The sequence below is a fragment of the Danio rerio genome, chromosome 8, assembly GCF_049306965.1.
Source record: "Danio rerio strain Tuebingen ecotype United States chromosome 8, GRCz12tu, whole genome shotgun sequence".
Taxonomy (NCBI): domain Eukaryota; kingdom Metazoa; phylum Chordata; class Actinopteri; order Cypriniformes; family Danionidae; genus Danio; species Danio rerio.
In genome coordinates, this window is record NC_133183.1 from 44,032,574 (window position 1) to 44,060,197 (window position 27,624).

General features: G+C 36.2%; 1 protein-coding gene across 1 annotated transcript in view; it reads left to right on the top strand.

The window, feature by feature from the left end:
- Nucleotides 1-555: 555 nt before the first annotated feature.
- csf1b (colony stimulating factor 1b (macrophage)) overlaps nt 556-27,624 on the top strand; it is a 33,852-nt gene continuing 6,783 nt past the window's right edge. The window contains exons 1-6 of the mRNA NM_001080076.2: nt 556-839; nt 3,405-3,518; nt 3,619-3,681; nt 4,208-4,378; nt 15,605-15,791; nt 15,981-16,117. Coding sequence (NP_001073545.2) covers nt 801-839; nt 3,405-3,518; nt 3,619-3,681; nt 4,208-4,378; nt 15,605-15,791; nt 15,981-16,117 — 711 coding nt within the window. The 5' untranslated portion in view covers nt 556-800. The remainder of the gene's footprint in view (nt 840-3,404; nt 3,519-3,618; nt 3,682-4,207; nt 4,379-15,604; nt 15,792-15,980; nt 16,118-27,624) is intronic.

Sequence of the window (27,624 nt, forward strand, 5' to 3'; positions counted from 1 at the left end):
GAGAATGAGTCATGGAAAATCATCTAGGAAACACTTTTGATTGACGCTTGTTTCTTTTTATCTTAACCAATCCTGCGGAGAACACAGTATTTCCCAATCTCCTGAGGGCAATGACTTTTGTTCTGACAGTTAATATATTAAGATGTCTCTCAGCAGGCTTCAGAAGATGTCATCTGCCCAAGGAGAACACAGAGAACATCTGAGCATCTGACCATAAGCGTGCAAAGAGAAGAAGAAAAAAGCAATTGGTGTGAGAACTTTGATCATAAATAGGTTGACAGATAGACTGATGTATTAGGTGATTCTAAGACTGTGGCAGCGGGCTTTGAGTGAGGATAGAGAAAGATAATGAGGCTCAAATCATATCATTTCCTGTGTCATGTTTAATACATGGGCATACTATTTAAATTTAAAATGATGTAGTAAGCAGAAAATCCTGCTTTCATAAAGCTATTATGAAACAAGAGAACATTAAAAGAGAGAGTGAAAGAGGCGTGGGCATGGCAAGGCGGAGAGAAGTTAATAAAAAAGTAAAGGAGGAGGTGAAAGCAAGGCACACAGAGTTACTGTGAGACAATTTACTAACCACAAGTTGCTCAATCACTGTGCCCTGTTTAACAGGAGTATGCATTAAAGAGTAGGATTTGGGTCGGTGAGCTTGAATTTTAGATGGTGGATCAACTGAGTTATGAGCTTTGCTGTCATTCCAATTCAACTTTGAACACCAACTCATCACCTGGAACTGCTCAAATGCATCTAACCGAGGACTGTAATCTTCTCCTGCTGGATCGGTGAGCCAGATGAACAACCCTACACCCCTTCTCTTCTACAAAACCAAGGTAGGCTTACAGCCACACACGTGGTCCTTCCAAAGGCTGAAAATACATCTCATGTTGATTTGATTCTGAATAAGAGCGCTTTATTTTATGATTTTATTTATTTTTTATTTATGATTTAATTTTATTCTATGAATTTATGATTTATGCTCTATGATGTTATGGTTGTCTGATGTACAAGTTATTTTATTTAAGACAATTTTGAAGTGATGAAGTGGTAGTATATATGCACTTTAATGCTCCAGGACATCTGGTGTGTTTTCTGAGATGTTTCTTTTGAGGAAATGTTCACATTCATTGTGAAATGATTACATCAGCTATATATGTCTGCTTATGGTGTACAATAGAGGTACAGTTTACCTTCAGGTCAACTAAGATAAGGAGAATAATTTATTAAAATTGGCACAACTGACTTCTTTACAAGCATTTGTATATTAGACAACCAATAACTAAAACGTCAGTTTGCTTGTGTATTTATTGTGAAAAAAAACAAAAACAAAAAAAAAACTATAGATTATTCTTTAGAATTAAAGAACGGTTATATTTTAGTGCGTGTTGACTGTTACCATTGAGACGTTTACTACCTGGAATAAACAGAATTCAAAAGAATTTCTCCAAAAGGTAAAGCAGATGTAGATATATCAAAAGCAGCAGAAATGGAAAAAGAGAACAGATATATTGACAGTGATAGAAGACCAATGCCAGTGACATACCTGGCAAAAAAAACGCTGAAATTCCTTATTTTGACTCTCCTGTAATAAACTGAAGAGGTCTTGAAAGGTTACACCTTTATGACAGTATGATATTTTTTCTTCAGGAGAAAGTCTAACTTGTTTTATTTAGGCAAGAATAAAAACTGTTAATTTATTATTATTATTTTTAATTTTAATGTCAGCTTTATTAGCAACTTGAAGCAATCTTTTTTGATAGTCTACAGAACAAACCATCAATATTCATTGACTTGTCTAATTACCCTAATTTGCTTAATTAGCATAGTTATGCCTTGAATATTCTTGTCTTAAAAGTATCTAGTAATATATACTGTCGTCATGGAAAAATATATGAAATCAGTTCAATTTAATGTTGAAAAGTTGCTTCACATAGAATATTATAGTTAATTGAAACAGTGTCTGTCCAGTTTTCAGAGTTTAAGTTCGATTTAGTTTATTTCAGTGTGGTTTAATTTTCACTGCTGAAAGTCCAAACACTGAAGTGAAAATCCATCGTTGCGCAGCTCCACAAGTACCGATCCATGCAAGCCAGTGGCGACAGCGGCGAGGAACAAACTTCACCGATTGGCGAAAGTGAAGGAAAAAAAACCCTGAGAGAAACCAGGCTCAGTTGGGCACGACCATTTCTCTTATAGCCAAACGTCTTGTGTAGAGCTGCAGTCTAGGTGCCAGAGGCTGGAAAACAGTTATTATACATGAGTTACTTAAAACAATTATGTTTATAAATGCGTTGAAAAAATATTTTTTCTGGTAAACAGAAATCAGGGCAACATATACAGAGGGGCTAATATATACATAAAAATATATTTTATTCATTTCTCAGTGAATATAGGCAAAGTATTTTTGGTGCATTTAAGCAAAACAGATTAATTAAACAGATATACTTATTAAAATAATATTATAGTCACCAAACATATTTAGAAATTAAAAGATAATACAATTAAATTCATGCAAAACATTGCAAAAAAAAAAAAAAAAAACTACAAAATTTCAGCTGAACTTTTAATTTGTTTTGTTGTATTTAATAATTTTCTATAACATATAAATTTAGGTATACTAGTTTTTGAACCGTTATTTTGTTAGATAAGCTCCAGATTTGGCTTCAGTACTGACTTTTTAATGTATATGCACAAATACAATATTGGACAGCCTCCTATTAAGAATATGAATTTAAAAGATAAATATTTGTGAGAAGTGTCTTGAAAAAGATCATATGAAATATTATGTACTGTCCTCATGGCAAATATAAAATAAATCAGTTATTGGAAATAAGTTATTAAAACTATTATGTTCAGAAATGTGTTGAACCAAAATCTTCTCTCCATTAAACAGAAATTGTAAACTAAAATAATTCAGGGGGGCTAAAATGAGACAAAAGTTAATACGGGGCACTTTTGCCCTAATATCTTGGACTTTAGGGGAATGTAACTGCATTCTAAAGTCTCATCATGCAATGTGTAACTAATTAATTAAACAAGTACATTAAATTACTAAGTCATCAATACATATATTGGATTGAATTATATGTTATGTCATTGACATGACAATTCTTATGTTAATAAGATAAATTGTATAACCAGTCATGTGTAAATTTATTTTAATTGTACAATTGTTTTATAAATATATAAATGCATTCATTTATATTGCATTACTTATTAAAATACTTTTTATTATTATTATTTTACAAAATCTAAATTTAAAATACAGAATAGTTTAAGTGCTTAGAAGGGTGCTTAAATTAAAACTTGCTATTATGAAATTGAAGCATGGCTATGGAAAGCCCCCAGATGATAGAAAAAACAAACATGTGTGTGTTTGTCTTTGCGTGTCACTATAGGTGAAGAATGTGTGTGTTCTCATGCTACTGTGTGTTCCCCTCTCCATGATGGACATCCCCGGTCCTTGCAAACATGCCATAACTATGGACCACCTGCTTCAAATAAAACAACTGGTGAGAAGTCCAATCACAATAAAGCTTTACAGCACCTTTTCCTTTCAAACGCAACACTTGGATCTCCTAACATTTCGCCTCATTTCATTTTACTGACCAGATAAGTAATCAGCTCCGGACTGGCTGCTCAATCACATACACATTCATTGAGAGAAAACACCTGGTAAGAATCTCTTTAAAACCTTTTGCTTTGCTTTTAAATCAGTGTTTAAAAACAGATCTTTGCTTTTTTCCATAATACAACCTTCTATTCCAACGTCTTCTGTTTTGAATCTGCCCTTGGAAATACATCAAAGCTGGAGGTGTGTTTTAGATTAGATAGTCAGTCCAAAGTGTCATCACTCACAGCTTGGATTTCTGTTGAGGCACCCATGACTTGGTTGAATTCAGAGTGCATTTTTGAAGTAGATCTCAAGTAGCTCCATCTTCAAGCACAAGAGTCTGTTGTTCTGTAGACAGCCTGAATTTCTGAACTTTGGTTTATAGGCTCCCAAATTCAAAACATATAGTCAATAGTACAATCTCACAAAAGATGATTCACAAAGTGCGTCATCAGTTCGGTAACTGAAACCAGCTATGAAGCCAACGCTAACGGCTTGATCTCTTCTGAAAATATAAGCTCACATGCGAATGTGTCATATTTTGTTCTTCAACTTGTTTCTTACCCCTTCTCGTTGTCTGTCTTTTAGAGTGTGGTGTGTTATGTGAAGGCTGCTTTGCCAAGAGTGCTTGAACTGGTAAACGTCCACTTCAGATACGTGCGGGGCTCAGGAAGTGCGCAATCAGTGGTCTCCTTACAGAACCTCATTCTCAACATCTACTCCCAGCACTGCGTACCTTCATTAAACGAGGAACTGGAGGTGTGTGCTGTCTCACATATGTTGATCTCAGTGTTTTGGTTTATAATAAGCTTCAGTTTTCTTCTAAATGTTCAAATGACTCTAATGAACAAAGCATAATTAATAGTTAGACAATTTACTCAATATTTACTCATCCTCAAGCAGTGGTGGAAAGAGTACTGAAAAATCTTACTCAAGTAAAAGTACCATAACTTGCCCAAAACTGTGGTACAAGTAGTTTAAAAGTATCTGTTGTCAATATTACTCAAATTATTAGTAAAAAGTAGCCCTTTTAAAAGTACTCAAGAGTGAGTATTGAGTATTACGCTGTGAAAAACGTTTACATGCAATTACTGGGTATGTGTTTTTAAACGTAACAGTCTGTAGTGCATTAAGTTATAGTTCAAGACTATTTGGAGAATTCAGTCATCACAGTAAAAATCTGCCATCTTCTCATTAGTGGCATGCAGTCTCTGGGTCACTGTGTGGAAAAGTTTTGGACATCTTCTTGGTCTTTTTGGATACTTTTAATGCTTTCAAACGATTTGCTGCATTTATAAAGCGCCCATGTATTCAGGTAGTTCAGAATGATGAGATTTACTTTCTTTGTGCGATTTGATTGAACTGGAATCTCAGGATTTTATTTTTTTGACATGAAAAAATAAAGTAGTGACTGCAGGTTGAAGGAAAGTAGAGGAGTAAAACTGATCCTGCACTAAAAATGTACTTAAGGGAAAGTACATACTTTTAGAACAACTTAGTAAACAAAGCCAATGTTGTTATTAAGCATTCACATGTCCAAGACTGTAATATAACATTAAAAAAATCCAGTCCACAATTACTTTTTATATTGAAGTCAATTTGTGTGCTTTTTTTCACTAAACCAGTGAAATAATTTGTAAACTTGGCAATTGTAGAGTTAAAAACCCTGTAGTTTTTAAAAACATTTAGTAGTTTTGATCAGGACTGAGGCTGATTAACAGATTTATACAAAAAAAAAAATTTCTGATTCTTACCGAGATTCATTTCAGTGGATGTTTTTATCCCAAACATAAAAAAAGGGTAGAACATTTGAACATTGTGCAAGTGATATGATTTTTTTTAGATGTCTGGCATCATTTATTCAATCAGTCTATCATATAATTTCCATATAATTTAGATAAATTGAAATCTGTTTATTTTCTAACAGAATAGTGTCAACAAAAAGTGCTTGCACTGGGCCTTGTAACATGAAGTTCTATTAAGACTGAATGAGGAAGAACATTGGTTTCATGGAGACCCTTTACCATCCAAAGAACCTTTTAATTCTTCAAATTGTTCTTAAAAAATGGATTCTTTAGATTTAAAAAAAAAGTTTATAACATGTAGGAGGAAAAGTCATTGAAAATGACAGTGAAAATCTTCACCTCACTCTAAACGGTTACCTAGGAATGTTCAGGTTCGTAGTAAGAGAAGCTTTAAAGCCAGCATTTTACCGGACATGGCAGGTTTGTTTGAATGAAGGTAACATTTCAGAAGCAGGAGTCTGGAGTTGATTGTGTTCTCCGAGTGATATTGGATGTATATGAAAGGCTAAAACTGATCCACTCTTTTATGAAATGCATTCAGAAACATCACTCAAGCATTCTGACCCGTATCTGTGATCATATCAGCGCTCTTCATATGTTCTTTTCATGAGAGCTACATATCTCCAGTAAACCCATTGGATTTGCTGTTCCTTATTACGCTAGTTGGGTATTCATAATTGGTTCACTTACCAGCTTGTCATATCTGTAGACATGTTCAACTATTTTTGGAAAAAAAAAAAAAAAGTATTTTACAAAAATTCAGTTTGGCATTTCTTTGGTCTGGCAGCTGGTGTATCAAATATCAGCCTGTGCGTGAGAATTCTTAAGAACATGAGGTACAAAAATGTCACACTGCTACGCACATTAAAAAAATGTAAAATGGCCACTCTACCCATTTTCAACATAATTTCTTCTTTTAAAATCTCCATTAAAGAGTGTTTACTTACTTATTGATACATTTACTCTTGTTAACCTCGTTTCCAACTGAAACATGCTTAACAGTGTGGCAGAGCCTTGTCTTTCAACAGCCATTTCATCAAATCATAAGCTCTCATGACATGAAGCAAAGCTTGTGGATTATGGGATCTACTCAGACTTCACTTAAGGAAGTGCTTATATCTGGCTATAGCACTGAACAGATCATTTGTCTTTCTTGGTTTAACTTGCATATGTTGCTATGAAAATATTTCATAGGGATTCCCATTTCAGTTTAAAGGAAGAATCATACAGAAGCTAAATGTATAAACCTGCTACGTTCTTGACAGCATGTAAAAATGCAGCTCAATCAATCAATCAATCAATCAATCAATCAATCAATCAATCAATCAATCAATCAATCAATCAATCAATCAATCAATCAATCAATCAATCAATCAATCAATCAATCAATCACAAGCCTGCAGTTTGAACTGCAGTGTATAATGTTCGTTAGAATAATAATACATATGCAGAACACTTCTAAAATCAGTGTTTTAGAATGTTTCTATTGTTTAACTCTGCTTTATTCATGCATATTAGTCAGACAGAATCCCAAGATAACAGCTGTTCCAATTTAGCAGCAGAAAACAATTAGTTCACTTTTTGTCTCTGAATTAAGCTATACAATAATATGTTCTTGCATCAAGAACAATATAAAAATACAAAACACATACAATTTTTATATATAGATAAATAAATTGATAAAATAGATCAAATAACCTTATAGATAAAAGTAACACATATTAGGCCTTACATCAATACAGAATATATATAGAGAGAGAAATGGTACGGCAGTAGAAAATACCTCATCTTTTCTATTTGAATAGGCTGCATCAGATCATGATTGTTTTCAGAATGTTTTTATTTTTATTTTTTAAACATTACCTTAAATGATTTAAAATAATTATATATGCATTATATCAGAAGATTAAGAAAGTTTAGGGCTCTATTTTAATGATCTAGGTGCAAAGTCTAAAGGGCATGGCGCAAAAGCAATAAGGTTGTGTCCGAATTCACTGGTTTGTGCCGCTGCGCATGGTCTAACAGGGTTGTGCTTAGTCTCTCAATGAGTAATGGGTGTGTTTAAAGCATAATGTGCATTAAACCAATCAGAGTCTCATCTCCCATTCTCTTTAAGTATCAGTTGTGTCGCGCGGACTTTGTAAGTGGAAAAACTGAACGCTTTTTTAGCGAGAAAACCTGACCATCTGCAGCGAGAATAAAGAATGAGCCTCCTCCATTCGGCCTCTTTATTTTCTCTTTACTTTACTTTAACTTTTTACACTTTTACTTTTTTTGGATAAGGAAACAGTGATGTACGCACTCCATTGAAGACATTCATTAACCTGCATATTTAATTTATTTTTTGTTAGGCACAACGATTTGTTTCAAAGATTTGTGAAGAAGTCATGGAGGCAGGGGTTTTATATTTATATAAAAAATATTTTCTTTCTAGACCAGAACACACATGAGTCCATATAACAGCAGAAATAGATTTAAACAATGTGGTGCAAAACGGGAAAATTAGGGTTGCTTTGGTCTGAAAATAGCAACACATCACACCAAACACGCCTTCGCCTTATTCCGCTGGGTGTATGATAAGACCCTAAATCTTTCACATACATTAAATCCACTCTACTGGTTAATTTAAGTATACAGCTAATGCTAACTTCAATACTTTTGACACATAAAAGTGTAAGTCTGTACCAATACGGCAAATAACTAAACTATTTTTTGTTTCACTTATCAAATCGTTTTAGCTACTGAGCCTTTCATGTATTTTTGCTCTCATGGCTAATCATTGAAGGCTTATTAGATGTTGCCTTTACTCTGATAAATGTGTCTATTACACTGATAGATTTGTACTTCACAACAAACATGAGCACTTGAAGTAATCTCAGATTTATCCATACAGATATTTTAAATATGATTCACAAACTAGTTTAAAGAATCAATGTAACCAGAGGTCTGTAATCAAAATAAAAGATCCACATCTGTCAAATCATCTCTGATTCAACACTTGACATTAGGCATTCTCATGTGATTTAAGTAAATTTGCCGTTTGCTCTGTCCAAATGTAAAAGTTACTTGTCAGAGAAAACGAGAGATGGAAAGTAAATCATTTTTATTATAGATACAGAAAACATAGTGGTAATAGAGTATATTAGCATAGGGCATTTATTCCAGCACTTCAGTGTTGCTCTCTGTACAGTTTATGTCTTGATATTAAAGTTTGATTTTAAAGTGTTTATAATGACTCAGCCAAATTACTCTAAATTATGATCTGGAAATTCAAAACATTGTTTTTGTTCTCATAGCACACCCCGTTAAACTAACATATAATGGCCGTTTCTTAATAAAGGTTTAGGTAATCTTGCTTCACCTTAAATCACCATGTTCAACATCATCTTTAACTGCCAAATTTCAGTTGACCAACACTCTCATGTTCTCAGCATTCTTCAAATATTGTCTTAGTCGGGGGCTTTTTGTCATGACCTTTTAAAGATACCCAATAAGACATTTTTATTTCCAAGTATCTTTCCTTTAATGGCATTTTCACCCATTCCCATCTGCAGAACAGCTTTCTGTGATGTCTTAAATGCTTCACAGCATGTTCTCTGAGGTTTTTTCTCACGTCCAAAGCTCGATTCTAATAATCAAGAAGCAAGTACAGAGAATGTACGAAAGAAAACAAAAGATTTCTTGGTATAGTAGATAAATCAAATGCAGACTTGTGAGTGCACTACTTAAAATAAATACAGGAAAGCATGGCATTATATTCATTCATTTTCTTTTTGTCTTAGTACCTTTATTAATATGGGGTTGCTACAGCGGAATGAACCGCTAACTTTTCCAGCATCTGTTTTACACAGCGGATGCCCTTCCAGCTGCAACACATCACTGGGGACCACCCGTACACTCTCATTCATACTCATACTCTACAGACAATTTTAGCTTCCCCAATCACATGTATCGCATGTCTGTGGACTTGTGGGGGAAAACGGAGCACCTGAAGGAAACCCACGCGAACGCAGGGACTTCATACAGAAATGCAAAAATACAAAAAGACCCAGCCGAGCCTCCAACCAGCAACCTTCTTGCTGTGAGGCGACAGCACTACCTGCTGCACCACTGCGTCGCCCACGGCATTATATATTCACTATTATTTTTAGGTCATAGATATTTTGTAAAGAAATAAATGAAAATGAGAACCCAGTCTAGGAGACTCAAACAAGCAGAATTACTTTATTGAGACGTATTACTTTGTCTGCAGTCTGCAAAAAAAAAAAAGTCCAAAAGCAAGCAAGCAAGTCTAAAAAGTGTATTATGTGTTTTAGAATGGGGCAGAGTTTGTAGATGGGGACAGAGAACATGTGCATGACTGAGTCTTAGTTATAGATCTTGTTTTAGGGTCTTCAATAGATCCTGAGGTTTCAACAGCTCTGACCAGCTTGAAAGTATCACTTTAAGACAAAGGCACAGTTGTTGAGACCCTGCCCTATCATGTGTCCAGGAAGCAAAGGTTTTAATGTCCCCCATATCTGGGCTGTGATAGTTTTTATGGAATGACAATTCTAAAAAGCAAAGAATATAACTTTTTAGTTATATAAATATGACTGTTAATTTGGAACTAGATTATATAAATTTATATTCTCAAAGATATAACTTGTTTATCTCAGGAGTTTCTCTAAAAAGATCAAAATGTGTTTTAAATTAATAAATGCATGGAAAGATGTTTATTTAGGGACATTCCTATTAAAATTGATTTAATTTGTATATAAAGTATACATACAGTTGAAGTCAAAAATTATTACCCACCTTTTTTTCTTTTTTAAATATTTTCCAAATAATGTTTAACACAGCAAGGAAATTGTATGAATGTAGTCTAAATTTATTTTCTGTCAAAACGTGTGAAGGTCGTGTGACCAGGTATATCAGGGCATCTCATTTCTCACAGGATGCGTTCTCGTGGTCTTGCGAGTTTGTTCCTTGGAGGTAACTTGGCAAGACAGTTTGTCTGTTCTCCTCATTCTCGGTATTGGGAAACAGCCAATAAGTCTAGGGCTGCATTCCACTCCACTTTTAGAGATGCATCCGTGAACTTCCCTAAGCATTTCCCCTCTGAGTATTCCATGCCACCATTTTAAAGTGTGCTTCACTTCATTAAGCAACAGAGGGAAGCTTGCATGGACATACCCTTGACCCCTGGTTTTGTGATGTCACAATAGTGTATTGTTCAAGTGATTAAGGGTTTAAGGCATTACATTTACACCCATTCAGATGTTCCTCGAGTAATGGACAATTTTGTAACATAATCAATTATGTACATCAGAGTCAATGAAACAGAGGGAAGTTATTGAAGGGCATAAAAACTTTGAGTAGAATTTATCCTAAATCAGGGGTGCCCAACCTTGCTCTTGGAGATCTACCTTCCTACAGAGTTGATCAGCACACCTGTCTGTAATTATCAAGTGCTCTTTCAGATCCTAATTATCAGTTTGTAGATCTCCAGGGAATGCTGCACCAGCTGTTCGTAAGTTCCTGCTTAAACTGGATTGTAAATCCACACTAAAGGCTTTGTAACTGCTAGCTAGTTTGTAACTAAATTTACTTCAGATGCAGCTCGTTCATAGGCAGAACGTAGTTAGTGTGTGAGTAATGCATAGTCACATTGAATGTAATACTCAATCAGAATCCTTCAAATTGTTCAACGACTCCCATATGTTTTGTTCAACGATTCATTTGTTCCCAAACCCCTCCTTTGCATGAGCCTTATTAGTCCAATGTCCCAGTCTGTTGTGATTGGTCGACTGGGTTCAGTGTGAGACAGAGAGAAATGCCCACAATGCTCATGAAGTAGTCAGAGTACAGAGTGTGCGAGCCCAATGCAGGAATGCAATAAAGAAATGAATTTAAACACCAGCATATTACTCAACTCTTAACGCTAACCCCAAGTAATAACAACGTCACACATTCAGTTATAATCCACACAGTGGCAAAAGTTGAACTATTTTAAAAATTGACCACGCAGCTTGTGTGACAAACAGCTGATGGTAGAGGATCGTGAGTTCAGAAACGCATTTAAATCGTTAAAGGAAAAAGCAAACGTCGTGTTTTCAACGTGGTTTTGGACGCAATATGTAAATTACCCCATACAGATTTAACCAGAGAGATACAGTACAAGTAGTGATCTATAACAGACACATGATTACAAGCCGCACAGAGTGATCACAACTTACAACACCCAATTAAACACATATTTTGCAAAGTACAGAACGAGGCATCAATTTTAATTACACTTACATGTTATGATCCAGATGAAGAAGAAACTGCTCCAAATGAACTATAGCAGTTACTGACAAAGTCCCTATCAAAGTCTGACAAAGTCCTATACATGATAGTCTCTGCTGCTTCTTTCTTACATAGCAAACAGCCAGTTTATTGGTTATCAAATCAAAAATCTAAAAAATGACGGGAACAAACATGGGTCAGCTATTCTGTGGTATTGTTGTGAAAATGAACTTCAACTCTTTATTCCCTGCCGCCGAATCTTTAGTGATTGTCATCTTCGTGTCATGATCTAGACTAGTGTCTGAAAGGAAAGGCATATTCATGTTTTACCAGATCGGGTAGTTCGTATTTGGTGAGATACAGTACTGACGTCGATGCGTTCAGGCAAAAGATCCGAACCCAACACGATTCATTTATTAGACTCTGAGTCGACTATACTATACAAATATGCGCAAGACATTATTTAAAACTGTATAGGGTTTACATTTATTTGTGTATAACCGACTCTCCCCACAAAGAAACACAGTGGCTTTGTAAACAATGAAAATGCTGTGCTCTGTATTTTTCTATTCTTTAGGTGTGTACTGTGTCTCTGTTGTTAATGCTGCTGTTTGATATTAATTTAGCATTTGTATTTGATCATTTCACGGTCCAAAATAAATAAATAAATAAATAAATAAAATTTAAAAATACGAATTAAATTAAACAAAATGAAAGGAAGATAAATAATTAAATCATCTGAAACTGTCATCTGTGGTGTTATCATTGCTTATTGCATTTACACTGTCTTCTCTGTTGGTCAGAGAGCCCATAACGCGCGCTCTCTTGTTTTTAAATTTTGAGAGGAGTGAAATTTACATAGGCAGCCAGATACATCTAGCCCTGTCCTGGAATGCATCTGGTTGTTGAAACCAATGCGTCCCATCTGAAGCAGTTTGAGAGATTGGATTTATATCCATCTCAAATGCATTTCATTTGTCCATTTACACCTGCCAATTTCACAATCGGATTGTTATCATGCAAAAATGCATGAAATTACCAAGTTTCAACAGCCTCATAGAGCTACATCTAAAATATATTTAGTGGTGCAACAGAAAACTAATGAGTAGTGCACTAATTGTAACTTAGGGCTCTATTTTGATGGTCCATGCGCAAAGTGCAAACGCTTTCAAGGCGTGTCAGAATCCACTTTTGCTAATACAAGGACGGAAAAATCCGCTAAAAGGGTTGAGGTTATTTTCTTAATGAGCTATAGGTAGAATAAACCTCTCAAAAAGTCTCATTTCCCATTCCAGGCCTGTGCAGAGACCTTTTAAGACAAAAATTTTTGAAGTTGTGTGTGGGGGGGGGTTGGGGGGGGGGTGTTGTTGCGCTAAAACTGAAGAGCGGAGGAGGGGGGGGTTAAATGTCACGCGAAAACTGAAGAGGGGGGGGGGTGATATGTCACGGGAAAACTGAAGACCGGGGGGGTGGGGGGGTTTCGCTAGGGCACTTCAGATCACTTTGGAAGGGCACTGTCTATTCAAGACTAAAAAGGGCATGTACACTGCACAGGTTGAGCCTTATGTGTGCACATGCCTGTACCATTCCCTTTAAGTCCCATAAGCGCATTTGCTATTTACATGACAAACTTTGTAAGTGGAAAAACTGAGCATTTCACGCGCAAGAAAACAGTTAAACAGAGCATCTGCAGCGAGAGAATGAGAGATAAGGCATCTCATAATCTACTTTCACTTTCGCTCTCGTGATAGGGAAACCTTGTATGCACATACATCAATTAGCCTATAAATAATTAATTTAATTTGTTAAGCGCTAAGATTTGTTTCAAAACTATTTCTAAATTCAGTTCTAATTTCCAGCAAATGAATAAATGAACAATAATAACGAAGTGTGGTCAAAAACCATATCCAAATACACATGCTGTGCCCCATATGGTCTGAAACTTGACAGATGGACAAATCTAAGTTTGTTTTTAATAAAACAAATATAAATATGGATATAATAAATAATACTGCTAATAATGATTGCATTATAAAAAAGCTAATTGAATTTAACTGAAATTTAACTGAAAAAGTCTCCCTAGATGAAGAAGGTATGAAGGCAGTGGTTTTTAAATTTATGTAGGCTAGAAAATAATATGTTTTGTAATATTTTAATCCTTCATATTTATATCCTAAATATATCCTTAATATTTTAATTCTTTTTCATTTGTAAAGATATTTGCGTATTGCTCTACATCTTGTGTGTATTAAGCAGTGTGTAAGCGAGACGCATAACTAAAGCGTCTTGCGTTGGACAATAGACTGGCTTTGTTTTGGTCTATTGAAAAATCTATTATAGTTTCTCAAAATAGCAACGCGCCAGCAGTGGGCCTCAGAACGCCTTCCCTTTTAGACCAGAACGCCTATGGGCGCACATATGAGCGCAAATGCCTTTGCTATTTAAACAGCGTGGCGGAATACGTCAAAACGACTTTTGCGCTAAGCTGAAACTAGCAAACAACTATTGCGTCGCGACTTGAGCCACGTTGAGCCGTGTGTATGATAGGGCCCTTAGTGTCTCTATAAGTCATTCTCCACATGCTATTAAGCTTTGAATTAAGGTATTTTTTGGCATTTGACAGCCTTAAACAAATAGCATTTTTATGTGATTTAGTTTATTTGAATAAATCTGAAAATGTAAAAGGTGTGAATTATAGTTGATGGCTACAAGAACACTTTACAGTTGGTTTAATGTAAATATTTTGCATTAAATATGATAGTACATGTTGTATTTGAATTTTAAAATTGTAAAAATTGAATGTCCAACACTGTATAAAATGCTTGGTTCCACATGATCGATTTGTGTTGGGACAACATAAAGGAATTAGGTTTTTTAGTTTTTACCAATTTAAGTGAACTGAACATAAAAAATCAAGTCCCCACCTCAAAAAACCCTCAATTATTGTCTTGTTTCAGCTCAATTTAATTAAGTAGTTTGAACAACCAACAAATGAAAAAAACAACTCTTTAACCTAAAAGATTAATTCAAAAAGAAGGATGTGTTTATGGACGCAATGCAACTATTTTGAAGTTGCTTGTCTGATAGGGGAAGTGCATTTTTCTTTCACTTGCCTGTCCAAAACATTCACTTGTTCCTGACAAGCGACAGGCCTTAATGTTCTGAGCAAGTTCTCAGATGATTCAAGCAATGTTCAAAAAGCAGGTCCTTGTTCTCAGAGACTGATTTTTATGTATTGTGATTATTTAAAAAATACATTAAATGGTAATTTTTGGCTAAAATAAAAATCCACATTTATCATTGAAAGAAAGAAATAAGAAACAAAGAAATAATGAAAAATCATGTTTGCTGTTTTCTAAAAACTACTTTTTTAAAAAATGAGCTGAAAGCACAATTCTTGATTTTTTGGTACAACTTAATTGGTTTATGGTGAATGTACTTAAATTTGTAAAAAATATGAAAATGTTGATCTGCTTGTTCAAACTATTTTTATTTTTACATTTAAATAATGTAAAAATTTATTTAAATTGAGCTGAAAACACAATTCTTGATTTTCCTTGGGACAAACTAATTGTTATATGTTGGATGTACTTAAATTTGTAAAAAAAAAAATAATAAAAAAATAAAAAAATAATGAGTTATCTCAATTCCATTCATCTGGCCTCATTAACATCAACAAAAAAACGGTTGTATGGAACCCAGAATTTTTACTGTGAAGAAAGAAAGAAAGAAAGAAAGAAAGAAAGAAAGAAAGAAAGAAAGAAAGAAAGAAAGAAAGAAAGGAGTGGTTTTAGAGTTTAGGTTGAGTAGACGAGTGAGTTTTGAGTGAACCAAAACAATGTTGCACAGAGTTGAATCTAATCTCTCAGAATTTATTTTTACTTTTTGTTTTCAATCTTGTTCTCGGCAGGAGGACCCTGTAGCATTCGAGACGCAATACAAAGAGTCTCCTGTCCAGGCACTTCAAAGAGTCGAGGAGGTTCTGTCCCTTTACTTACACCTCATTACGTCCATCAACACCCCTGTTAACTGGACCTGCGAGCAAGAGTACAGCAGCAGTGACCCCCCGACTGTAACTCAACTAACCACCAGCACAGGTGAAACCACACACACACACACGTATACACACACACAAACACACAAAGCTACATTAAGAAAAAAAAAAGATAAACTAGTAGGGCTGTAGGCAAAATTCTAATGATTTTCAAAGAAGCACACACACATGCACACACACACAGACACATGCCTCCAGCAATGATTAAAGCCACATGTTTGTCCTTTGAAAGAGGCTGCGGTAGGATTATTCGGGCAAGATCCTCAGGGGTCCTCCGGCGCTGATTTCTACAGGCTGGGCTTCATTGTGGTCACCATCTGTGGAGGATTTCTTGTTCTTCTCACTGCCTACTGCCTCCTAGAGAGAAAGGTATGCCATTCCTTCCACAAACGTAGACATAAACGTCATGTGAGAATATCTCTTTGTGTCCAGAACATTTCATGCACACAATATGGTTTAATACGGTAAGTTTCCATATGGTGAAACAAGCAATGACCACGCAAATCAAATGGATTTGATCATTTTAATATGCATAAAGCTGCATGTTGTGGTGCCTTTGTTGATATATTTTGATGACAGGTAATGACAAACCTTTTCCAATGTCATTTCAAAGAGTTGGCAGGATTGTCTTACAATGAAAGACCTCCAGCCAGCACAATGAGCTTCACTTCAATCTGCTTTTGATTTGTGATTTGTGAGTGTCTACAGCACTCGTGGTTCTTATAGAAATTGGGTTGAGCTATTAATAGAGAATAAAGATAAATTGGCAAAATATACTGATTTGATGCATTTTTGAAAACTTTTTTTTAGTAATTAAAGCCAAAATTTAACAATAAGTTCTTTAAGGTAAATTAAGATACCTTGAAACATAGTTTTATTTATTGTGTTGATGAAATGTAACAGGAAGACAGGGCTGGACATTTTCAGGTGCTCAATACAAGGCAAAAATAGAAAAGTGCACTCACCACATGGTTTTACCTACTTTTACTATATCTTCTGTAGAAGTGTGCTTCCACAGATTCAAACCCGAATGCTCAGCATAGCTTATCTTCACAACTGTAGCAGTAGCAAGCAAAAGATCATGGCAGAAAGGTTTTCCATGCAGACATATATACAGTGCATCTGAAAAGTATTCATATAGCGCTTGACTTTTTCCAAACTTTTTTGTTACAGCCTTATTCCAAATGGATTAAATTTATTGATTTACTCGAAATTTTACAAAATAAAGATTTTTTTTGAAATTGTTGCAAATTTATTAAAAATAAAAAACCTGAAAATCCCATGTGCAGAAGTATTTATGGCCTTTGCCTATGAAGCTCAGGTACATCAGTTGCTACTGATCATTCTTGAGATGTTTCAGCAGCTTAATGTAAGTTCACCTGTGGTAAATTCAGTTGATTGGACATGATTTAAAAAGGCATACACTTGTCTATATAAGGTCCCAGGGTTGACTGTGCATGTCAAAGCACAAACCCAGCATGAAGACAAAAGAATTGTCTGTAGACCTCCGAGACGGGATTGTCTCAAGGCACAATCCTAAGAAAGGTTACAAAAAAATTCTGCTGCTCTGAAAGTTCCAATGAGCACAGTGTTTGAAACCACCAGGACTCTTCCTAAAGCTGGCCGGCCATCTAAGCTGAGTGATCGGGGGAACAAGGCACTGCTCATCACCAGGCTACCATATCTACAGTGAAGCATGGTGGTGGCAGCATCATGCTGTGGGGAAGATGACCTCAGACCTAAATCCTATTGAACATCTCTGAAGAGGTCTGAAAATGACTGTACACCGGCGCCTCCCATCCAACCTGATAGAGCTTGAGAGGTACTGCAAAAGGAATGAGCAAAAATTAGCAAAGACAGGTGTGCCAAGCTTGTAGCATCATATTCAAAGAGACTTGAGGTTATAACTGCTGCCAAAGGTGCATCAACAAAGTATTGAGCAAAGGCTGGGAATACTTATGCACATAGGGTTTTTCAGTTTTTTTTTTTTTTTTTTTTATGTATTTGCAACAATTTCAAAAAAATCTTTTTTTTCACATTATCATTATATTATTGTAGTATTGTGTGTAGAGTTTTGAGGAAATAAATTAGTTTAATCAATTTTGGAATACGGCTGTAACATGAAAAATTTAGACAAAGAGAAGCTCTATGAATACTTTCCAAATGCACTGTAAGTAAAGCAAATGTATTCTATTAAAAGTGAATTAGATTTACTTCATTCATTAAGTAAATTGTTCTCTGATATCCATATTGTAGGTTTGTGAGTTAGCCAAGTTAAAAAAATCAGAAAAGATTTTATATGCTCATTTATTACCCCAGAAATTACCTCTAGAACAGGGGTGTCAAACTCAGTTCCGGGAAGGCCCTGCAGAGTTTAGCTTTAATTAAACACACCTGAGCCTTCAGGCTTGTTTGACACCTACAGATAATTGTTGAAGCTGGGCTGGAACTGCAACCTCAAATTAGAAAAAGTTGAGACAGTATGTAAAATGCAAATAAAAACTAAGTACTGATTTCTAAATTTTTCTTTTTCACTTGTATGTCATTGCATACAATACAACAAAGATTAAATGTGTTCCTCATGATTTTATTTATTTATTTGGTTGTCTTGTTGAATGCATGGGCGTCCCTGTAAAAAGATTTCTTGTAGACAGCATATTGTGCTCCAATATCTCTATGTAGTTTTCATCATCAATGGTGCCATCACAGAAGTGCAAGTTACCTTTGCCAAGGGCACTGACACAAGCCTATACCATGACAGACCCTTGCTTTTGGACTTGTTGCTGGTAACAGTCTGAATAATCCTTTTCTTCTTTGGTCAGCATACAGTGTCTATTTCTCCCCAAAAATACCTTAAGTACTGTTTTATCTAACCACAGTTCAAGTTTCCACTGTGTGATTGTCTATCCCAGATGTCTCTGAACCCAGAAAAGTTGACGGTGCTTCTGGACACTGTTAACATAGGGTTTCACTTTGGCGCAGTACAGTTTTTGCTGGGATTTGCAAATGCAACTACATATTGTGGTACTTCAAAAATTGGTGATGGCTGGCAGAATGTGCGCTAACAAAGTGGGCATACCAACAACATAATGGGCCAAGCACCCGGCTCCTCTACCCCAAGTCAGGTGTTGAGGGCCTCGGAGGAACTCTTTAGGGTTTTCCAGATAGTGAAATCACTAGCAGAGTGGAAATAAGTATTATCATGTTGTAATGAGAGAAGCTGTGCCCAGAGGAGAACTTGCTCATTTCCTAGTTGAAAGGATGAGGTGGCAAAGCACCGTGCATGTTCACCTGACCTGAAAACTGTGCTAAAAATCCGATCATAAAAATAGTAAAAAATGCAGATGCCCGCGAGGTGAAGAGAAGGTAGGGCACCTTATGCAAGCTTTGTGAAACCCCATGATGACCAGGACAACTCAAAGGGGAGTACCTTGAACTGTCATGAGCCCCTTTCACACATACAGACCTTTCAATTTTCCGGAAAGGTTGTATGTGTGAACAGGTCTTTTTTGAAAATACCGGTAAATTCGTTCTGGCTATTTTCCGGAAAGAGAAGTTGTAACATTACTGGCAATTTGCCGGAATGCTGCGCTGTGTGATTGCAGAAGGAAGATTGCCAGGATAAGCGCGTGCACGTCTAGAATGTGCTGACGTGAGACGTCTACTTCAGCCAATCTCAACAGTCAGACGCATTTACGTCCACGCGGTTTAAGAGAATGAAAGCCTTTGAATATTTTTCCAGACACATTTAGCTGCTAGAAGTTAGTCAGATCACGTTTATATGTTCTTCTTAATGCCAACTGTGTAAATAATCATCGATGAGAGGTTTATTATAAGCTGTTGTTTGTTTACCTTCAAGCTTTGCGTGTGCCTGTGAAACAGCCTGTGAGCGCTTGCACACACACATATTATGAACATCTCGACATGCGAAAGTGATCCTGTGAAAGTTGTTCACAATATTGATCATCCACAGAGTTTGTAATTTAGTCAAATGTTTACAAATACTAGCGCAGCCGTTTAAAGCTCATTTGTGGTGAATGATGTCAGAATTTACCGGTATTTTGGAATGGATGTGTGAATGCTCTTTTCCGGAAAATTTCCGTAGCGTCCTCGCCTGTGTGAACAGCGCTTTTTTTAATATACCGGTAAAGTCGTTCCGGAAATTTTCCAGATATTTACCGGTATCACTGTGTGAAAGGGGCTATGGTTTAGCCTCCGAGCATACACTAAAGAAACGTTTTGTGAAAAGGGATAAACAAGAAACGAAAGTGAGCAGGTCTACAGCTACAAACAATCCAAAGCTAAACGCATTGGGGGAGGCACTTCTGCATGTGCAATTTGAACAGCAGAAAGTAAGCCAGGGATGGCTTTTTTGGACCAATGTGTGGCCATCGTTTTCCCCAAGGCATGGACGGCCAACTTAGGGTTTATAAGAGCCACCGTGCAGAGCTCATGCATCAAGCCTGAGGAAAAACTGCCTCAGCAGTGTGGGCTCTAGCCATGAGAGATACAGATAACCCAAACATCTTGGATAGGGATCTCAGCTTACCCCTCCAGGTGGATGGCTTCATACCCGCTGACCGCCTTGCCTTCAGGGAAGCTGAGGGTGGAAATGCACAAAGATCAGGAGGAGAAAAGCACCGTCTATCCCTCTGTGAGCTCACTGTGTAACCCCAGGAAGAAGAGAATGGGGGCTGGGAGGATTTTACTTCTCATGTTAGCCCCCACGTTACACACCTCTAGAGGGTGAGGCCCCTCTAGAGGCCACCTCTGGACCCACCGCTTAAGCTACCCAGGAAAGCACAGTCAACGACTTCAGATCATTTGAACATGACAGCCCACCCTTCGATGCTACGATGGACATTTGATCTCAGAAGCATGGCCATCCCAGAGGACGAGCCCCCACAAACACTTGAAGCTTGGATAAGGCATGCTGTGGAGGAGTGGGGGGGTCTGAAGGCCCAGAAGTGACAGATAGGCCCCCACTGTGATCCTCAGATCTGCCCAAGTGTGAGCTGCAATCTCAGCGGTGCAACTGACATGGCCCCGCAGTGAAAGTGTGAGCTATCCATGAGCATTGCATCAAAATGCTGGAATCCCAGACATGTGATGCAGCACTCGTGTCCATCATATGGAGATCCGAACCACCACATATAGTTTAACTGTTTCAACTCTAGTGAAATGCTCAGTTTTTCTACTTACAAAGTCAGCCATGTAAATAGCAAATGCACCATGGCGCGACAACTGTCTCTTAACAGGAAATGGGAGATAAGATTCTGATTGGTTTATTCTCAAAACACACCTAAAACTCATTAAGAAAATAAGCTCAACCCTGTAAGACCATGCGCCACAGCGCAAAGCGGATTTCTCCGTCCTTAAAATAGCAAAAGTGGATTCAGACATGCCCTTAATGCTTGGATTGATCATTAAAATAAAGCCCTTCATGTCTAAATAATTAACATCATCTTTTTTTCACATTATAAATTCCTGATCCTTTGCATTATATTTTTATCCATATTAACCCAGTATAAAAACTATTAATGTTCTTCAATATTTATCTAACAATCAATTTATATGAAGACTACAGTATATATAATATGCATGTTAAAACTATTAAACAGTATAAATTATGTACTAGGAACTCGTTGGAAACAAAAATAAACACCATTGCATAACGTGTTCAAAGGTATTTAATTGCTTTATTACTAACTGTCCAAACATTGAAAAAAAGCAAATGATTGATAGTTTTTTTTCCGCAGTATTAAATTGAAAGATCATAGATGTACAGTTCACCATGGTCGGAGGTGGACAAAAGACTTTAACCCCATTTTAATGTCAGATTTGAAACAGCAACATGTCTATTGTTTTACCTGTGATCCGATCGACCAAAACGCTTCTTATTACCCAGTATAAACATGACAATAAACCTGACATCAGTCATATTTACATCGTGGACTCCCCCTGTCCCATCAACGTAAGCCAATCCCATGGTTACCTTAAATAAAAAAGCCGATGGTTCGCGATCAGTGGACGAAAATGCCGCACACTGCAGCATGCGCAATGACAGAATAGATTGACTGAAGAAAAAAGTCATTCAAATTGCACACTGACAAAATAATATAGATTGCGCAATGAAACACAATAAAACAAAAGTAATGAGCCCGATTTAAATGTAAGAAGTAGAAAGTACAGATATTTGTGTAAAAATGTAAGAAGTAAATGTAAAAAGTTGTCAAAAAAAACAGTGGAGTAAAGTACTAACACCAAAAAATCTACTTAAGTACAGTATTTGTACTTCATTACTTTCCATTTCTGCAACTACCCATGTTGCATTCCCAGTCTGAAGGGGAACAGCTTAAAAGTTGATACAGTCCACCAAAATTCTAAAATCACCCTTCAAATAAAATGTTATGGTCTACTAATGCTTAAAAAGGGCCAGAATGTAAATTTAAGGCTTTATCTTGTTAATAAGATGCAAAACATTGTGTGCTCATGTTTCACATTAAGGAAATCACTTTATTTTTTTTTATATAAATCTTACTTTGATTATATACAGCTACTCAGCTAACAGGAAAACAACTGACATATTTCCTAGTGCCTCTGAAAGGCCATTCCTCAAGTGACATCAATTGGTCATGTGTCATAATGTGCTGTGATTCGTGGATTGGCTCCATGTCAGGCCTGTACAAGCATGCGCTTTTGTGCTGTGTAAACAGTCAGTCAACCTCATGCCCGCTCTCTAAAATAACATCTGACAAGTGTCTGTAACGAGTGAAAATGGAGTGCGGCTCCTTTAAGAGAGATCGCTTTGTGTGTGCATGTATGTGTGTGTGTCAACAGTCTGTAGATGCGTGTAACACGAGAAGCGCATGTGCGCGAGAACAATGTTTATTTTTATTTTTCTCTGATGCTCAGATTAGGTTACTTTCTGTAATATACAGCGATGCTGTTGACAAAAGAATAAATCACTAGATGTGGGATTCGACCTGTGTGTGCCTTGATTGATTTTTCTGCTGCTACACAAGTTAGGTGAGCTCTCCTGTATTTTTTTAACTCAACGCATTACACAGCGTCTTTCACGTATATTCGGAATATGCATGTGTAAGTAATTTGAATCGTTCACATATCTTTTGCGACTTCATTATTTGAGATGTAGAACGAGGGAAATCTGCTTAGAGAGAAACACTACACAGTCGAACATGCATAGAGAGATGCTGCACGTGCTGGTGAAGTGTGTGTGTGTGTGTGTGTGTGTGTTTACAGCGGTTTGACTGATAAATATGAATTTGTAGCTAAATCGTTAGAGGTGCCAAACAGCATTTCCCATTGTTTACATCTTTGCTACAGCATATAATTATGGCTAGACACTGTACATGTCATGATCAATTTTAACAAACAAACACTAATAGGGTTGTGAGTCCATAGCTTTTGCTTATCGAAGCTGCTCCTTTAAGGAGATTTTAACCGAATCCAGCCCTGAACTGGGAGAGATTTTGGAAGCTGTGTTTTGTCAAATCATGCTTGCTATGTATTTTATAATTCTCTGGAACATAATTAATATTGAACTGTAAGCAATTCTGTCTTTGGTTCGTGTCTTTTGGAAGCCTAAATACAGAAACAGAAGAAGCTCTGTGGAAATAGCAGGACGATATTTTCTCCCTCTGCTGCGCAGTATGTGTGCACGGTAAAAGTATGTTTGTGATCTTACAAGGGCGGGAAGTATTTTTTGTAGTCCCCAAAATTCGTTCATTGTAGGCTTTGCTAAGCTAACTCTGTAAAAACCAAGGCTCCCTTTGCATTGATTTTTGAGCATTTTACATTCAGAGATGCTGTTTATGTTTACACAGCTACATTACACATCAACTAAAGTTTAAAATATGATATCATAGAGAACCACCCCTTTAATAATAGTCTTTGCATTATAGTCAAGTCTACCATCAAAAATATCACTTTCACTTTAATTGACTGATTTATTGGTGAATGAATAATGATTTTTAGCTATTAATTGAGTTGTCTTGGTTAAATGTGTACAAGATGCAGCTGGCCCAGGCAATTCAGAATTCAGCTGCTAATGAAAACCAGCCCTACAGCTTGAAGCTACTATCACCTTCCTAAAATTCTCTGTAGATTTCATCTTTACAGGTTTTGCTCCACAGAAAGGACTGAATTCTGCCTTAAAGGTTATTATCTTCCTCTTCATCTTTTGCCACTGTTGAATTGATCCACTGTGATGTTTCCTTGAAATGAATGTGCACTTTTAGTGTACTTAATATTAATAAATTAATATATAAATAACTTATCAAAGTGTTATAATTATAGTATCATAGGGTTAAAATTTAACAAGATAATTAAGTAATTAATGAAGTGTTAATTGATATACTGTTGAATATTATTAGCCCCCCTTTGATTTTCTTTTTCCTTTTTAAATATTTCCCAAATGCTGTTTAACAGAGCAAGTAAATTTTCACAGTATGTCTAATAACATTCTTTCATCTGGAGAACGTCTTATTTCATTAATTTTGGCTAGAATAAACAATAGTATCTGGATGCAGCCTTCATGATGCAAGCTGAGATTGCATCACTCAGCGATGCAATGTCAGACATAACGCACTCAAATCGAGCTAGGGATGTCACTGTGACGGGTAGGGTTAGGGGTGGGGTTAGATGAGCCCATTAAAAAGCATTGGATGCAGCCCAGATTGCACTGTACCAGGTCTGCAGCCAGACCCCTCTTAGAATAAAAGTAGTTATTATTTTTTAAACACCATTTATGATCAAATTTATTAGCCCCTTAAAGCTATTTTTCCTATAGTCAACAGAACAAACCTTCATTATACAATTACCCTAACCTGCCTAGTTAACCTAACCTAGTTAAGCCTTTAAATGTCACTTTAAGCTGTATAGAAGTGTCTTGAAAAATATTTTTCAAGATTCAGATTCCATGTGGGCCTACTTATATTCTAACTGCTTTCATTTATTCCATTCTTTTTTGCTGAATATTATTGTAAACAATCATAATATTGTATTATCATTCATAAAACATACAGTAAAAACAAATATTTTCTCTAGTAAATATTATAACAAAAAATAACAAGTCTAATATATCCACATGTATCCGAATAATGTAGCTACTAGCTAACAATGTTTATAAATTATACTATATATAACACACCTGTCTCATCTGCCTCTGAGCTAAAATACCTGAATGGTCTCCATCACTGCTCTTATCAAATGTCTAGTCTGCATCATTCTTATGCTCACTAAAACCCATCTCATCCTCACTTTTATCTGCAGGAAGAGCCAGTTCTGTCCTTTTCTTCTTTCACTTATGATAGAACATGGTGGTGCTCGCTACACTGTTCCCTGTATTGATATCTATTCAAAAGTAGTATTGCCATCGAAATTAGATTTTATCCATGATGCAAATGCCGTTAACACATGACTAATCAACATTATATTACTAGTATTCATGTTTTTATTGTTACAACTTAAAAGTTCACAGCTGACCTTGCTAGCTAGCTAATCAATTGCATTATTGTACATTCCTCTATTGCACAGTGTTGCCATTTGGCAACACATACATTTGATCGATTTACAAAATAAGTCATTTGAATAAATCTTTTTTGAGTTGTGCATATGTCATCATAACTTACTAATGGTGAATTCAGATTTTTGTGCAGATCTGACATCATTTGATCCTTTTTATTGATGTTTACATTTGCATTCAATCAAGTCAGTCAAAAATCAAGCTGCAGAAAAACACTGCATGTCATGTGACTTTACCAAACCACATTATTGGCTATGCTAAGGTCTTCTCTTTCCAATAAATAAATAAATAAATAAATAAAAAATAGAACGTTGGTCTTAAATAAACCGTGGCAGGGAAAATAACCATAAATCCGCTTGTCAGGTGTGACGTCATGCAAAGTGGCTTCTGGGTCCAAGCGCTCTATGAAACTGTATGGGGAGACTTATGAAATGGTAATAATAAACGTTTACAAAGCACTGTAATACTTTCGAAAATCACAATCACATTGTATATATCCATGGCTAATATTCGATGGCCAGAAAGTGATTAATTTTTTTTATAAATTGTTACAATTGTAGTATTTGTGATGCAGCAAGCCCAGAGATTGTTGTGTACACCATGAATTGATATAAAATTCACTTTAATATCTGATATGAATAAAAAGTGATCATAAACGAATATTTTCCAAGTGGCAGCCTAGACCCGGAAACAGTATTACATACATCACCAACACGTCACCACTTAACAAGCGAATTGCATGTTGCCATCATGCGGTAGAAGGTTAGGTAAATTGCAGTATATGTATCCACTTAGGTGTAGACTTACAAACAGTTCTCACCAGTGCAAAGCAAATACATTAATAATTTGAATAAATATAAATTATACAAATCAGCTGCTTTATTTATAAAAACGTCCTGTGAAAAGTTGGCAATGAAAATGAAAGGATTTGTAGAACTTCCATAAGTGTATTCAAATTAAGCTACCATATCAAGTTCTTTTTACCCCCAAATCCGGGTTAGTTTGACTAGTATAAATGTTCCATACCATGCCCAGGCATGATTCAGTAGGCCAGCCCTGGTAAAGTTTGAAGAGGGCCAGAGCATGGTTTGATTGGGGTTAAGGATGGTACCCATGCAAAAAAGACAGATTTTTAAGGGACCACGTGTAATTATATATTCTATAAAATTGTATATAATAGATTATATTATATATTATATATTTAAATCTCATTACTACCTGTCAATGAACAAGAACTGTTATAGTTTATCAAAGATGCAAACCCTTTTCCTCATTTCAGCTGCCACCTTCAGCAAACCTCCTTTTACAAGCAGCATGCTGACATTTAAGAACGTCAAAAGCAGTGGATCTGCAGCTAAATATTCTGCAAAGAGTCATTGCATCTCAAATTACTAAAAATAATACACAACAAAATAATTAAAGAAAACTGCATTATATTGAGAGAGAATGCTTGCTCTGGTAGTCTCTTAAAGGTCCCTGATTTGATCATTCTTGCACAGGGAGAGACAGTAAATACGTTTAAATGGACACCAATAGTCCAATTTTAGTATGATTAAGAGAATACTCTGATTAAGAGTCTACCAGTCTACCATGTAAACAGCGGTTTTTGATTAATCTGATTAAGGTCATAATCAAACTAAACAGAAATCGAATTAAGACATGGAGTATGCCGGTATTATTGAAGTGCAGCACAGACATGTAAATCAAACTCTTACCATTGTATAGGATATTGGCTGCATTTTGCTACATGATATTCCATACACACACGGCTGTTTGACACTATTCTCTGCACTTACTGAGTCAGTGAAGGACCACAGATACCTGCATTTTAAAATGTGGAGTTTTTCCCATACAGCGTGTGGTATCAGTTTCCATTAAAACTACACTCTTTCAGCAGTTCATACTGGCATCCAATATCTTGTTTGTCACAGGGGGCATGCATGAAATGTTCCTGAATGAAAGTGAAAGTGCCAAACTGCAGTTAAAGTCAACAAATTACGATGCAATGGCGTTAATCAAATTATGTGCTATAACATGTAAAACAGTTTTATTTTCATAGTGTTTTTTCCCCCAGTGATTTAATTTCCTCCCCCTCATGTTTCTTCCCAATGGACACCATCTACACCCCTGGTTTTCTCATCTTCATGTTGAAGCAGGGGGAAAACAGCCTCGAGGACCATACAGACAGTTTCCTGTTCCTGGCACAACAATCCAGCTGGCCGGGCAACATGCTCTGCGGGTTCTTAAACTCCAACTTGAACACTGCTTGCAGAGCACGGTCGTCAGAAGATGGTTCTCGGGGCAGTCTCGTTGCCTATGTGGAGTAGAC